Source organism: Podarcis liolepis, assembly GCF_965112155.1.
Source record: "Podarcis liolepis genome assembly, chromosome: 3".
NCBI classification, from domain to species: domain Eukaryota; kingdom Metazoa; phylum Chordata; class Lepidosauria; order Squamata; family Lacertidae; genus Podarcis; species Podarcis liolepis.
This window is the reverse complement of record NC_139557.1, coordinates 91,326,668-91,342,285: the sequence shown is the minus strand read 5'-3', so window position 1 is coordinate 91,342,285 and position 15,618 is coordinate 91,326,668. Positions and strand designations below refer to the sequence as shown.

At 43.5% G+C, this 15,618-nt stretch overlaps 1 protein-coding gene across 2 annotated transcripts in view; it reads left to right on the top strand.

The window, feature by feature from the left end:
* The window catches only part of CAPN13 (calpain 13), an 84,286-nt gene that overhangs the window by 66,333 nt on the left and 2,335 nt on the right, over nucleotides 1-15,618 (top strand). For both annotated transcript variants that reach the window (XM_083496081.1, XM_083496082.1), the window contains 4 exons: nucleotides 1,233-1,301; nucleotides 2,536-2,614; nucleotides 5,699-5,815; nucleotides 9,366-9,421. In XM_083496081.1, coding sequence (XP_083352207.1) covers nucleotides 1,233-1,301; nucleotides 2,536-2,614; nucleotides 5,699-5,815; nucleotides 9,366-9,421 — 321 coding nt within the window. The remainder of the gene's footprint in view (nucleotides 1-1,232; nucleotides 1,302-2,535; nucleotides 2,615-5,698; nucleotides 5,816-9,365; nucleotides 9,422-15,618) is intronic.

The following is a 15,618-nucleotide window of genomic DNA, read 5'->3' as shown; positions in this document are numbered from 1 at the left end:
GAAACAAAATTTATTGTAGCAACTTTTTTAAAAAAAATTGCTTGTGCTAGATTTTGTCAGCAAAAACAATACAGCATCTTGTGGCACCTTAAAAACTAACAAACGTAATCTGGTGTAAGCTTTTGTGGAACACATTCCACCACATCAGTTCCATGAAGTTTTATCCTGAGTTATAGGGGAGTATACATGATTTGAGGGATTGCAAAAGGTGAATCCAGAATAGTCTCTGTGCAAAATAATAGACAAAAGAATTGGCACCATCTTACTTCAGAAATGACAATATTCCAAAGCAAATCGGGGAACAAAGGCTTCTACAATATTTTTAAGTGACTTTAAAGTGGCCATTCTGAAGCAAAGGAACTTCAAATGAAATCATCATGTGAATTACAATGAATCATATATGTGAATTGGCTTACCAATGCCAGGATACCTGTGTCATCAAAAACTGTTTTGTGAACTACCACAAAATTTAGGTACAGTGGTACCTCAGTTTAAGAACAGTTCTGTTTACAAATGAGTTGTTTTACGAATTCAGCAAAACCAGAAGTAGTGTCCCTAGGTCTAAGAACAGAATCCGAAAGGTGGAAGGGCGCCGGTGGCGAGAGGTCTCATTAAGGAAAGTGTGCCTTGGTTTAAGAATGGTTTTGTTTTAAGAATGGACTTCAGGAACGGATTAAGTTTGTAAACCGAGGCACCATTGTACTTTTCTGCATTTCTTTTCCCTCTAACCTCAATCTTTACACCTTGCAAAGAACAAAACATTAGGGTATATACCTATAACTCAGGATAGCACTTTATACATCGGATGAAGTGGGACTGTAGTTTCTTAGTCTTTGCAGGTTTTGAAATTTAATGGATTTTAGTCATGAAGTACTTGTGACATTTCTCAGCAGCCTGCAAATGCAAATTGAGAATGCCAAACAGGTTCTAATACTGCCTTTTCCTGATGTGTCCTATGTCTGTGTGCGGGGAGGATTTCTCATTTTTTAATATAGGAAACTCTCAAATATGCCACCATCACCCCACCTGTCATCTGATTTGGGACGATTCCGAAAGTGCACTACAGCACCATATTTCTGCTCAATCCAGGCAAGACGTAAAGCTTAGAGAGGCAAATCATAGATACTAATGTTTTGATTGTTTCCCCACTCTGGGCTACCAGCCAGTGCGCAAGTTGATCTGTTAATATGCAGCACAATCAAAATGTATTTAAAACTTGACCACATCTACAGGCCAGTAATAATGGAAGACTCACGTTGCAAGAGTTTGAAAAGCTTTGGCGAAATCTCTATAAGTATAAGGTATGACTGAACTGTATGAATCCAAACTCTCAGCTGCTTCCCTGTTCTTCTTTGGCCTTTTCCTGTTTTCTTCCTTTTCGTACTTTTTAAATAGTTAATGATCTCATTTTCCTGAGAAGAGAGATTTTCACCCTATAATAGCGTGAAACCCTCACTGCACTGTGCCACGCTGTTCTAAATGGATTTATAAACAATTTTTGTAGTTCTGACCTTATCAAACTTTACATACAACTCAGTTGCCTCTAGTACTGAGCTTCACTTAGGCCCAAACCGCTTATGTTCTGTTGGGTTTCTTTTATTTTTTTAAATGCCCAAATCACTATGTGTAATATACAACATTATATTATAAAACAACAACACATATTTATAAAAGAGCCAAGGTCCATGTTGTACTATATTTGTGCAACATAGTTTTATATTTGTATAAATGAGCATTTTGTATGTATCGGTTTATGTGCTGGTTACTCTTGTGAACTTTGTATATGCATATAGAATCTGTGTATAATGCATTGTTGTTATTTAGTCGTTTAGTCGTGTCTGACTCTTCGTGACCCCATGGACCAGAGCACACCAGGCACTTCTGTCTTCCACTGCCTCCCGCAGTTTAGTCAAACTCATGCTGGTAGCTTCGAGAACACTGTCCAACCATATTGTCCTCTGTCGTCCCCTTCTCCTTGTGCCCTCCATCTTTCCCAACCTCAGGGTCTTTTCCAGGGAGTCTTCTCTTCTCATGAGGTGGCCAAAGTATTGGAGCCTCAGCTTCACGATCTGTCCTTCCAGTGAGCACTCAGGGCTGATTTCCTTCAGAATGGATAGGTTTGATCTTCTTGCAGTCCATGGGACTCTCAAGAGTCTCCTCCAGCACCATAATTCAAAAGCATCAATTCTTCGGCGATCAGCCTTCTTTGTGGTCCAGCTCTCACTTCTGTACATCACTACTGGGGAAATGTATAATGCATACATGTGTAATATTATACATAAGATATTGTGTGTAATAATGGATATAACATATGAGACTTTCTCATAGCTTTAACTGAAGAGGGGCAGGCAGAAACTCACATCTGATAAGGATTAAGAAATGAGATGGGAATTGGGGGGGCACCCTATGTGTATAAGCTCAACATCAAGATTTTCAGAAAATTTCATCCCTAGCTATGATAATTCATATGGCAGTGACTGAATCGATATGCTAGCCATGTCCTAAAATATTATCTTGGGTTTAAATATTTTCCAGGACATTTTTGAAAGAGAAGATGAAAATAATTCTGGATTCCTATATATTTCCAATTTGAGAAGAGTAACAGAGCAAGAAGGTATGCTGAGAAAATCTGAATGTATTTTCAGTTAAGGCCAATTTAAGTTTTGAAATTTGATACATCTTTGTGGAAACGTTTCTGAAACAGAAATATAGCAAGTGAAGCTTTTCTCCTGATATGGAGATTAGGAATGAAAAAAGTTTCACCTACCAAATTGGGGGGGGGGGGTCAGGTTGCCGATACAGGTGCAGTTCATTTATTTATTTTTTAAAAAATAGCAAACAAACCCTGGTCACAAGCCCTGGATGAGACAAGAATGGGGAAGATCGGCTACAGATCTTACTATCACGAATTCCAATTCTGGCGCCTTCTGCAGAATGTTGAAGATTGTTTCTTTCATGAAGTCAGAATCCATTGAGTTCGCAATGACATCTGCTGAACAATCCTGGAATTGCAACCAAGCCTCCAACCTTAACCCTTAGCTTCCTCAGTTCCTGATGTTTTGCAGCAGAGTCCTTTGGTGGGTAGATTTATATATGCCAGGGTTACCAGACGTCCCCGTTTCTTGGGGACAGTCCCCGGATTTGCGAATAAGTCCCCGGACAAATTCCATCCCCGGAACGTACCCAGATTTCATCTAATGTCCCCAGGAAATGCAGCAGCGGCAGTCTCAGCAGCCCAGAGCAGTTGGCTCTGGCTGGCTTCAGGAGCTGCTTGGAAGTCCCCATATGATGGTGGTGCAGGGGCTCTAAGATGCAGCTTCCGGGCTGCTTCCACCTTCCCTGACCCCAGCAACTAGGCTGGGAAGGGAGGCTTCACGCTGCCTATCAGAGCTTGCGTGCAAGCAGAAGGGGGCAGGGATCTCTCAGTTAGGCAACAGGAAGCCTCCCTTCCCAGCTGAGGGATCCCCGCCCCCTCCTGCTTGCACACAAGTAGGAATGGGATTGGGGCTGCTCTGATGGGAAGGGAGGCATTGCGCTGCCTGAGAGATCCCTGTCCCCTCCTGCTTGCACGCAAGTAGCAGTTGGGATGGGGCTGCTCCAAAAGGCAGTGTGAAGCCTCGCTTCCCAGTTGAGGGATCCCGGCCCTCTCCTGCTTGCACACAAGTAGGAATGGGATTGGGGCTGCTGCGATGAGAAGGGAGGAATCGCGCTGCCCAAGCCTGACCACCGCTGCTGCTCTCGGCCCTCCTTCTCTGCCTTCCATGCCTGACCCACCGTGCACCGCTTCCCCACCACCACTGAAAAACCAATAACTCAGGGGCTGTCCAGGCTCATGGAGAAAGGAGATAGAAGCCTCGGAGGAAAAGGGAACATGGCGGTTTGAGGTCAAGGTGGCGGCCGCCCCTCTGCCACCGCTATCACTGCAGCATCAACGTCCCGAACATAGTACAGTGGTACCTCGGATTAAGTGCTTAATTCATTCTGGAGGTCCGTTCTTAACCTGAAACTGTTCTTAACCTGAAGCACCACTTTAGCTAATGGGGCCTCCTGCTGCTGCCGCGCCACCAGAGCACAATTTCTGTTCTCATCCTGAAGCAAAGTTCTTAACGCGAGGTACTATTTCTGGGTTATCGGAGTCTGTAACCTGAAGCGTATGTAACCTGAAGTGTCTGTAACCCGAGGTACCACTATAATTAATTAATTAATTAATTAATTAATTCAGGTGTCCCCAGATTCATTGAAAAAAATCTGGTAACCTTAATATACGCAATCCATCACACTGCACAGAGAAAGCTACGGTCCAATAACACTGCCTTAGTGACGAGCATTTAGATTTTTAGATAGCTTCTTAAGCTGCATTATGCCTTTAACATGTTAATTCTTTTTCCCCTCCCCTGGGTGGGGAGTGAAAAAGAAAGTGTGATCAAATGACAGCCGCAAACTTAAGTGAGATTGCTCAGAAGGAGAAAGGAGAGGAGAGGAGAGGGGGAGTTAGGTGGCCTCTAGAGACTGTTACGATTCCTGGTGCGCAATTGGAGTGGGGGCAGATGCTCTCTGTGCCACTATCTGGAATCTATCACTAATGTGCCGCATAAAGGAAGGTGCGAGGAAGGTATGGTGATAATAAAGGCAATAAAGTGTAACACAGGGAGGAAAATTGCATGCTGTGCAGTCCTTGAAGGCAAACAGCAAACAGTACAGGCTCTGAACAGAAGAAAGGGAGGCGTGTGTGTCTTTGTAAGTAGTATGAATATAAATATGGCAAAGTCAGCTTCTCTTGCCCCAAGAGCAGAATTCGGGGGAAAGCACAGCCCTCTTTAAGATGTGCTGCTTCTTCCTGCACTTTACAAGTCAGTAGATTCTGGGTTCCTTTGAAGAGGTTCCTTCAACCCTATAAATCCTGCATCTAATTACTGATATGCTGAAGTCAAATGAATTGCAAACATTTGTTTCCGGGCCCAGGATTATGTCATTCATTTCTCTCTCTTCCCCTTTGCCTTCTAAGCAGACAGGAGGGAAAATACTAAGCAGCAGTTGAGCACCCCAGGGATTCCTGTTGCCATTGTGAGCCCTCCTAAGGTCCTGTTCCTTCAGCCAGGGACCCACTTGACTGCCCCTTGCCATGAGTTTAGTGTTTGAGTTGCCTAAGACTGCATCCTATTCCTGGTTACCTGGAAATCAGTGAGGCGGAGAAGACATTCCTGCAAGTGTGCTGTAAAGCTGTGACTCTTGTTCACCCACACAATGCTCTTTCCAGATTCTGGGCTGTTTTGTAAACTTTTTTCTTATATACCGTATTTTTCACTCTATAAGATGCACCAGACCACAAGACGCACCTAGGTTTTGGAGGAGGAAAACAAGAAAAAATATATTCTGAATCTCAGAAGCCAGAACAGCAAGAGGGATAGCTGCGCAGTGAAAGCAGCAATCCCTCTTGCTGTTCTGGCTTCTGTGATAGGTGCGCTGCCTGCATTCGCTCCATAAGACGCACACACATTTCCCCTTACTTTTTAGGAGGGAAAAAGTGAGTCTTATAGAGCAAAAAATACAGTATATATAAAGGAAGTAGCCCTGATTGGAATGTTTGAGGAAGTCGACAACACTCCATTCTCTGCAGTTGTTGAACATTACTGGACAATGTTTCCTTTTTAAATATATTATCGTCTCTTCCTTTGCCTTCTCCTGTTGCTGTTTGCAGGTCTGTTCATCAATGACACAACCCTCCAGCTGATGACCGTGCGATTCGGTGACTCCTTGATGAGGATCAACTTTCCCGATTTTGTGTGCTGCATGGTTCGTCTTGAGACCATGGCAAGTAAGTTACACACAACGGATGTCCGTAAAAACATTTCCTTAGTTGCTAATACATTTTAAGGATTTTCACTTGATGCAGTAGTTTGGCATCCATTGTTGAAGAGGTGACTCACTGACTGAATGTTCTGAGAATCAGAAAATGCACTTTGGCCTATAGGCTTCCACCATCTCTGACCATCGGTCATGCTGCCTGGGGCTGAGGGCAGGTGGAGTCCAACAATAATTGGAATGTAGATTTAAACAGAGCAATGACACAAAATATTATTGTTGTAAAATAGAGCATAATTCAAGCATTTGAATACTCTATCCAATCCAATTCCATTCCCTAAAACATGTTGTGAAGTATAAGCTCTTATTATTTGTGTGAATGTGTGTGTGTTTTGAGAAACTGTCTCATGGTTTGTTGGTTTGCCTGCCTGCCTGCCTGCCTGCAACAGACAGGCAAAGCACCTGAATGTCTGACTTCAAATCAGCTATTTCTATTATTTTATTTTATTTATTTATTTTTAAAGTAGGAATAAATCCAAGGATGGAAACATCCAATGCAGAGAGTGACCTTCACACATTTGTTTTCTGGTTTTGACCCAGCTCTAGGCATGCATAAACAATATGTTAAGTGTGACATTTGTGTAAGGATGTTGATGAGATGTGCATTTGATTGCACATCCAGTTCAAAGGGACACAGCACAAATGCTTTATGGCTGTCACTTGAATGCACATCTGAAATGTGCATTTGTCATATGTCAACAATTTCAAATAAAGGAAGTATCATGTATGCCTTCTTATGCACCTGGAGCTCCTTAGCTGACTTGCAATTACCAAACACAAAACTTTCCTTTCCTTCCTTCAAAAGTGGACTCTTCCAATAAAGAGGCAAAATAAGGGGAGATGGTGACATGAAGACATATGAAAGCTACATGAAGACCTATATTAAAAGGTTGTCTTAGCCTGAAATGTGAGTTTGGAAGGTGCCTAGGGAAACTCACATGGACAATTTTCATATTGCTAAAGAAACAAGCCACTGTCTGGAAAGCGGCTTGTCTCTCTGGAAAGGGAATATGCAGGAGCAAAGCGAATGCTCAAGCTGTGTGAGTGATCTTTGCCATTGACTGGATTTTACCAGATACCTCTGGAAATCCAATTAGAAAAATCTCCAAGCTTTATTGGCAGAAACATTTAAAAATAAGAAATCAAATTGCAGGACACTTTCATTTTCTCATTTTCTTTTAAAAAGTTTTATTAAAACTTTTCACATTGCGATTAAAACCCCCCGAATCTAAGCAAAAAAACAGTAGAAAAGAGAAAAGAAGAAAAGAAAAGCGCTAGAAGAGTACAGGGTCCTCTCTTACAGATATAGCCTAATTTTTATCCCATACAGAGAAAGATGCACCCTCTCATCTTTCACCTGGGAACATTTGCCTCTTCCCTCAGCCTCTCACCCTGGGAGATTTCCCCTTCCCTGCCAGGACACAGTACATTTCCAAGATAGATGCTAAAATTTAATACAATCCCAACTTAAATTATACAAGTTTGATAAAAGCATCTTGCATTGTTGGTGGAGGAATAACTTCTTTAAAAGTTATTGGAAGAGAAATCACAATTCCAAGAATAAGAACCCGTGGGGGGTTGGGGGTGGGGGAAATCCACCGATAATCTTTCTATTTTTATTTTACTAAAAGTTTAAAAACATATTATGCATTTCTTCAAACACTTGAAAGCGCTGCCAGTGGGATTTACTCAGGAGATGATTACTGATAAATGGAAATAAAGGGCAGCACATCGATAATACGAATTGAGGACAGATAGTTAAATAAATAAATTAAGAGGCTTGTTAGACCATTACTCATGTTCCCTGGAAATCCAAAGTAATAACACCTAAATCAAAAGCATCTCTCCCTTTAAAAGTTGCTGTAAAATGGAGATGGAGATTAAATCGCAGTTAAGACCATAACATTAATGTACCGTTTTGCTCTGAGAATACTAGGTCTCCTAAGCCTGCAGTTTAGCTAGAGGCAGGAAAAGGATGCTTACTGTATTACTGCAAAGGCTGAATGTCCCTTCTTGAGTCCATCTTCCGTATCGCCTTCTAGCTCACTGTGACTAGTAGAAAGCCACAAACAAGGCCAGCTGCTCCTTTTTCTATGCTCCCCACACCCTTTCTCACAAAGGATGTTGCAAGCAGAATTTGTTTCTGCAGCACGCATAAGTGGACATTACTTTACACAAAACGCTAGCAAAAAGAGCATGTGGCATTCATACAGAGCAGTGTTGTGTTTTGTTTTTTGAGATGCTGGGTACTTTGCACAGCACGCACATTTGTCTATCTCCTTTGACACAGTGGCCCGGTTCAGACATCGGTTTAAACGATGATTTATTGAAACGAAATCAAAACCAAGCCATGGTTTCGGTTCCTAGCTTTCTTCAATAAGCCATAATTTAAACTAATGACACATCCTGGTTTGGACATAACAGCAAACATTGCTTTTTTAAAAAAAAACACAGGTGAATGTTTCCATTCTCCTCCTCGTGGGTGCAGTGGCGTAGCTTGGGGGTGCAGGAGGGGCCGGCCCCACCGGGCGCAACATCTGCGGGTTAGGGTTAGGGGGCACAAATTACTTGCCTTGCCCCGGGTGCTGACAACCCACGCTACGCCACTGCATGGGTGAACTTGAGAAAGGGGGAGGGGACACACACAAGCCCAATGCTGGTATGAATCCCAGTTCTGGTGTACTCTGGGTCCTGATTGTAGGCTTCTCATAGGCTTCTGGCTGCCACTGCAGGAGCAAAATGCTGGACTAGATGTGCAATTCAGTAGGCTCTTCTTATGCTTTCATGGCTTGCCAAGACTCATTTGCCACTAAACTATGATTTAGCATCATGCATGAACTTGGCCACTGTCTCTGAGAAGCAGCTGTCCTCTTAGGCGGTTTCTGTTCATTTCGGTGGTGCTTGAACACACCTGTGGCTCCATTAGGGTCGGAGTCCAGGGCCCAACTCCAGGGCCCTACAGCCAGCCGCTCCCCCTCTCCCCACAAAAAGCAAATACCTGAAGAGACAGATGGTGGAGGCAGGCATGATGGGAGCCTCCACAGCACAGCAGGCCCACCTAAATGAGAAAGAAAGAATGTCTGAAAAAGACAGGGCTGGATTAACCATTAAGCAAAATAGGCACACGGACCATCTGGTGCAGCTGCAAAAAAAGGCTCCCACAATAACAGACTCTCCAAGTGTCCCTATTTTCCAGAGACAGTCCTGGTTTTACAGAAGCCGTTCTAGTTTCTGATTTGATCCCGGAATGTCCTGCTTTTCCTTAGGACATCCCTGTTTTCATCGGAGAAATGTTGGAGGGTATGGAGTTATGCAACTGCATAGCCAAGGAGATAAGTAATTATACAACCTTTAGAAGACATCTGAAAGCAGCCCTAGATAGGGAAGTTTTAAAAATGTTTTATTATGGTTTTATATATGCTAGAAGCCACCACTTTTCCCCCTATAGTTTTACAAACTATTCTATTTTCTTGCAAATTGAAGCTTTGTTTTGTTCTCTCTAGAGGCATTTCGCAATTTATCTGCAGATGGCAGAGGAATCTATTTCACTGAAGATCAGGCAAGTGGTGCTTAATTCCATTTTCCTCTCTTCCATTATTGTTCGTAGTAGCTTGTTTTTATCCTTGGAAACCAAATGCCTTTCCTTCTCAAATGAGATTGAAACAGGTTTATTTTTTTTAAAAAAAGCAGGGGGGAGAGAACACGAAACACAAAACCTAAACTGGAATAGGCATTCATAGCAGATTTTGAATGCATATTTCATTGTGTCTGGAGGTATGGATTCACATTTCAAGATTTGCCAATTTAGAAAGAACTATTCATATCAGCCAGTCCATTAAATGAAGGCAAAAGGGGGCTTAGCAACAGATTTTTATTCTCTCTTCGGTACTTAATACTTCAGAATTGAGGTTTTTCAAATGCAGAACATGATGCTTTGATGAGGTTGCTCAAGAGTGGAATTCTCACTCCAAAGTATCACCAGTAATACCTCTAGATATCCCTGTACGTTTATACTTTAAGGAACAAATGAGAGGGATTTAATGTATTTTTAATCTCTGTTGGAAGCCACCCAGAGTGGCTGGGTACAAATAATAAAATAATAAAAGAAGTAGAAGTAGAAGTAGAAGTAGAAGTAGAAAGATTTAAAATAAATAAAAAATCACCATATCTGGTGAATTCAGCATTGAGGGAGAAAATTGCATTTTCAGTGCGAATGTTACATCTTACAAGCCACCCAAGATGTTCTACAATGACATGTCAATGCAATTCACTGTCAATAAACAAACAAAAGCCCCCAAATCTTTGGCTAGCGGTGGCCAGTGTGGTGGGGCAGAGTTTACCTTCCAATGCCAGCCACTGTGACTTTCCTGGATGGGGCTAGAATGGGTCAGAGTGGAAACGAGTTGGTGTGGATGCACCAACAGAAGCACTGGATTGGCTCTGCCAGGATATCCACACAGCTCCAACTTCAGCACTGCCCTGCTCTCACAGCTGGGGAGGGGAGGCTTAAACTTCACCTTAACAATCAGAAAGAAGGTCTGGCTCATTAAACAGCAAAATAAAACTGAAAAGGTCACGTCCAACAGACTTAAATAGATGTATTAATCCATTTAGAACACCCTCTACTGACATTTTAGCTGTCTAAAGAATAGCGTTGAAGAATCATAAATCACACACTGTTTATTTGGATCCAGATTATTCTGTGGTTCTTTATATGTTGTGGAAATATTATTTTGACATAGGTTTTGTTTATAGACTTATCTGTTTTAGTTATTGCATTACAGAGTTCTTATATTCTGGATTTTTGTTTCTTCCCATCTTTTTTACTATAAGGTTCAGCTCCATTTTTATATAATAAAATTGTATTAACACATTTATGGGCAGCACAGATACTATTTTTTGTGTATGCATAGTCTGATTATTAAGCTTATTTAAGTCTGTTAACTTCATTTTGTTCATTTGTTTGTTTTACGTTAAAGCTCTCCTCCTCAGCACCCATGCCTTTTATTTATTTTGTGTTTCAAAAACTCACAATGCAATTGCTAATCACATTGCCATTACTGTAATATATATTTAGGCTCACTGACCTGGTACAGGCAACTTCTAGTCTCCCATGTAGCAGCCGGTCCAGTCCACAAGCACATGTGATTGCAGTGCTAGACGTGACTATTTTGAGTGAGGAGGAAAACCATCTCAAGCGTGGCAAGGAGGGGAAAATGTGCATCATTAAGGTTTCAATGACAGCCTCAGGAAAGTCACAGGCTATTGAACTAACGTTGGGCGCTGGCTCAGCAGTCTCTATGCCACCTGATTCAATCTACTTTCATTACTTAAGAAATGCGCCATTTACTGAACTACAGTTGGGCTGTTACTTGGGAAAACAGGTTCCTGTGTGCAACTGCCTGCTTCACATGTAACTTTTGGTACGTGCTGTATACGTGCTTGAGCAGCAATTAGTGTCTCTTAACAGTTGGGAAACTGCCAGGGAGATATAGTCCATCATGGCCCAAGCCGGAGTTCTGGACGATCCATCGGCCTCCCGTAGTCAGGCAGATCCAGCAGTTAGCGGCACGAAGCCTTTGGAAATTCCTAGCCACATTCCAGGGCTTGCGCACACTGTTTATCAGCAGAAACACAGCCAAAAGCTTGCACCGCAGAAGAGCATAATTTACAGACTTTATTTAGTGTAGAACAGAACAAAAGAAAACACGTCCATTCTCAGTCAGCGTCTCTGACCGTCTGGCAAAAACGAAAGGAAAACAGCAAGCATAAACATCCTGTCAACAGGACATGCGCAGACTCTGTTACTTACAAAGCCTGCTCCCTTTTAAGGTGGAACGGAAATATCCTAACATCCTCCCCCTTTCCGTGTAACCTGTTGTACCTGTGGTTCACCCAATTGCAACCTTTGTACATAAACCTTAAGTTGTTCTTTGTTAACAACCTTAGACAACAGATCAGCAGGACTTTCATTTCCTGCCATGTAGGACACCCGAATCAGTCCTTTCTGAATACACTCTCTTGCACGATGTAGCTTAATCTGCAAGTACTTGGTTCTCTGCTTGCAACTCTCGGAGTTCAGCAAAGCCAAACACGATCTATTGTCTTGATACACTTGTACAGGACATTTCACAGACACTCTGATGTCCTTAAACAGTTGCATCAACCATTCACAATCCATGAGTGAAAATGACAGAGCATTGAGTTCTGCTTCACAGGAACTTAGGCTCACTGTTGTCTGCTTCTTGCACAACCAGTCAAACAGGCAGTGGTTGTACATGTAGCATACCCCAGAAGTGCTTGTTCCATCCGTGGTGTCACTTCCAAAACTTGCATCTGCAAAGATTTCAAGACCTCCAGTCTTCTGACTGGTGAACCTCAGCCTGTAGTGCATAGTCCCTTTCAAATAGCAGGCTATGTGCTTCAGAGCTTTCCAATCCTGAACCGTAGGATTGTTGGCATGTCAGCTAAGCAGATTACAGCTTACAGCTATGTCAGGTCTTGAACATCTGGCAATGAAATTCAGCTTGCCTAGAATGCATCTGTACAGCGTTGTGTCAGAAAACGCTTCAGCAGTACTGTCTACCTGGTAACCTGTCACCATCGGTGTGTCTGCTGGGTTTGCATCAACCAAATTCAACCTGGTTAACACATCAGCAATTTTCTGTGTTTGGTGTACCAGAAAATTACCTGCTTGGTCCTTCTCCACCTGCAGAGAAAGATAGTTGGATACCTCACCAAGATCCTTCATGTCAAAGTGCTCCTTCAGCTGAGCTAGGGTGCTTTGGTAAAAAGCCTCATTCTTCCAAAACATCAGAAGATCATCAACAAAACATAAACAATACAGTTTGTTTTGCCCCTCCTCCTTGACAAACACACATGGATCAGCTTTGCCCTGGTGAAAACCTAGAGAAAGCAATGTCTCAGTGAGTTTTGTGTTCCAACACCTGGCACTCTGCTTGAGACCATATAAGGATTTCCGCAGTTTACAGACCATTCCCTTCTGTATCTCCATTCCATCAGGTGGAAGCATGAACAGCTCCTCCCCCAAAACCCCGTACAAAAAAGCTGTATTAATGTCATGGTGGGAAACATGCAGTTTCTCCTCCGCAGCGATCTTGAGCATCAGCCGAATGCTCTCATATTTGACTGTGGGAGAGTAGGTCTCGTGGTAATCCTGTCCTGGTACCTGTGAAAAACCTCTGGCAACCAATCTGGCTTTGTGTCTGACTACCTTGCCATTCTGGTCTGTCTTGGCCTTGAAGACCCATTTGCTGCCAACCAGTCTCATTCCTGGGACTACCGGTACCAGTTCCCAAGTTTGGTTCCTGTTCAAGGAATCAACTTCAGCCTTCATGGCATTAAGCCAAGGCTCAGCATCTTTAGAGGTCAACTCCTGAACCTCTTTGAAGCTTGAAGGTTCCCATACCTTCTCTGAGCTACTAAGAACAGCAGTTGCTGTCTTAGCAAACTCATCAGCAAATCTCTTTGGAGGTCTGCCTTTGGTCGCCCTTTCAGATCTGTGTACTAGACGCAAGTCTTCTGGACTCATCTCCTCTTTCTTAGGAGAAAAATGACCAATGGTGAACAGTGGTTCTTCCAGTTCATTGTCAGACGCATCAGATGGTCTGACTGAGGCCTGTGCGCTCTTGTAGTCTGCTGTGTCATCACTGTCACTGACACCAGCAGCAGCAGCAGCGCCGCCCACTGAACTGGAATCCGAACTCTGATCATCATCATCATCATCCTCATCATCCTCATCATCATCATCCTCATCATCATCAGCAGCAGCTTTCTCATCTTTAGCTGCTTGCTTGACATCACCTTCATCCTCCTCTGGGTAACTCTGGAAAATTCCCACATTTTGCCCCCACTTAGGATTGTACTCAACACTCCTTGTGAACTTAATGGACTTAGAGTTAGTCATCCATACCCTGTATGCACCTTTTTCGTACCCCATAAACAAACCATGTGCCCCACACTTCCCAAGCTTGTTGGTTTGTTGTGTGCGTACCCACATGTCAGAACCAAAGATTTTCATGTGTTTGGTGTTGGGTTTCTTGCCAAACATCTTCTCATAGGGGGTACAGCCAATGGGTGATGACAATCTGCGATTAAAAGAATAAACAAAATTCCCCAAAGCCTCCCCCCAAAACTTATCAGGGAGATTGGCATCATGCAACAAGGTTTTTATTCCTTGCAGCAATGTCTGATTTGCTCTCTCCGCAAGCCCATTCATCCATGGCGATCTGGGCGTTGACATGTCATGCTGGATTCCCTTCTCAGTCAGGAAAGCTTCAAACTGCTGAGAAGTAAACTCCCCGCCCCGATCAGTAAACAAACAAGAAATACGTTTACCGTGCACATTCTCCAACCAAGCACAGAATGCCTTAAACTTCGGAAACGCTTGCGATTTCTGTTCGAGCAAAAACACATGAATGTACCTCGAAAAAGAATCAATCAGAATCATGAAGTACCTTGCTCCTCCTAAAGAGGGCGCTAGTGGCCCAACCAGGTCCACATGCACTAGCTGGTAGGGTTTGGAAGCCTGCCTGCTAGATTCCTTGCCTTTTGGAGCAACCTTCACCTTGTTCTCTGCACAAGATACACACTTCATGTGAAATTTACAGGGTTTGATGTTCAAACCTTCAACCACCTCTGGCATCTTGGCCAGTGCCTTCCAAGAGAGGTGACAAAACCTTTGATGTGCATCGTGAATGCAACCTGCATGAAGAACTTTGTTAGTTTGTGCAACACAACAAGAATCAGCATTTGACACAACAGCAGTGTCATCATAAGTTATATGGAACAAACCATCCATAAACTTTGCATGCAAATAGTCCTCTTTGCCTTTACTGATGACACAGACGCTCCTCTTGAAGGAAATCTGAAAACCACGCCCAGTAAGCTGTGGGACGCTCAACAAGTTGCTTGCAGCGCCTGGAACATATAGTACACCGCTGATGGTTGTGTGCAAACTTGCAAGTTTCACAGTCCCTTCTCCAGCAATTTGCAACGTCCTTCCATCAGCCAGGTGGATCTCACCTTTCTGAGGCTTGAAGGAGATAAAGAGATGGCGATCCTTCGAAACGTGGCGCGTACAGCCTGAATCAACAACAAAGCTGCCTTTGGCTGTTGGAGCAGTCCTTACAGCAAGCAAACCCTTGTTTTCCAGCGGCGTGGGCTTTTGCAGCTTGCCCCCCTGCTGCTCCTGGCCAGCAGACGTGCCTTTAGCCTTTGGTGAAGCTGTGCCAGCAAGCAAAACCTTGCTTTCCACTGGCGTGGGCTTTTGCAGCTTGCCCCCCTGCTTCTGGTCAGCAGACGTGCCTTTGGCCTTTGGTGAAGCAGTGCCAGCAAACATCGCTTTGTTTTTCCCTGGCGCGGGCTCTTCACCCTCCCTCTGCTCCTGGCCATCTGCAGGCATCTGAGTCTGCCTATGTTTACCTTTGCCTTTCTGGCCTCTGCAAAGGCAATGACCTTGGTTCTCACGAGAAACAGAGCTCTCAGCTGCCGACTCCTTGGTTCCCCCTGGAGGCTGGAATGCTGCCTGGGATGACGTGACGGTCAGCTCCCCCTGCAGCTTGCAACCGGTGCCCTCAGCATCCCTGCATCCACTCGCATTCTGGGAAACAGCTAGGACCTCCGATGCAGTCAAACTCTGGGCTGGGATTTTTGCCTTGTGAGCTTTCATCAAAGCATTCCACATTCCACATGCAGTGGTGTTGCCAGCTAGCGTCTTAATTTCCTCAAGAGATA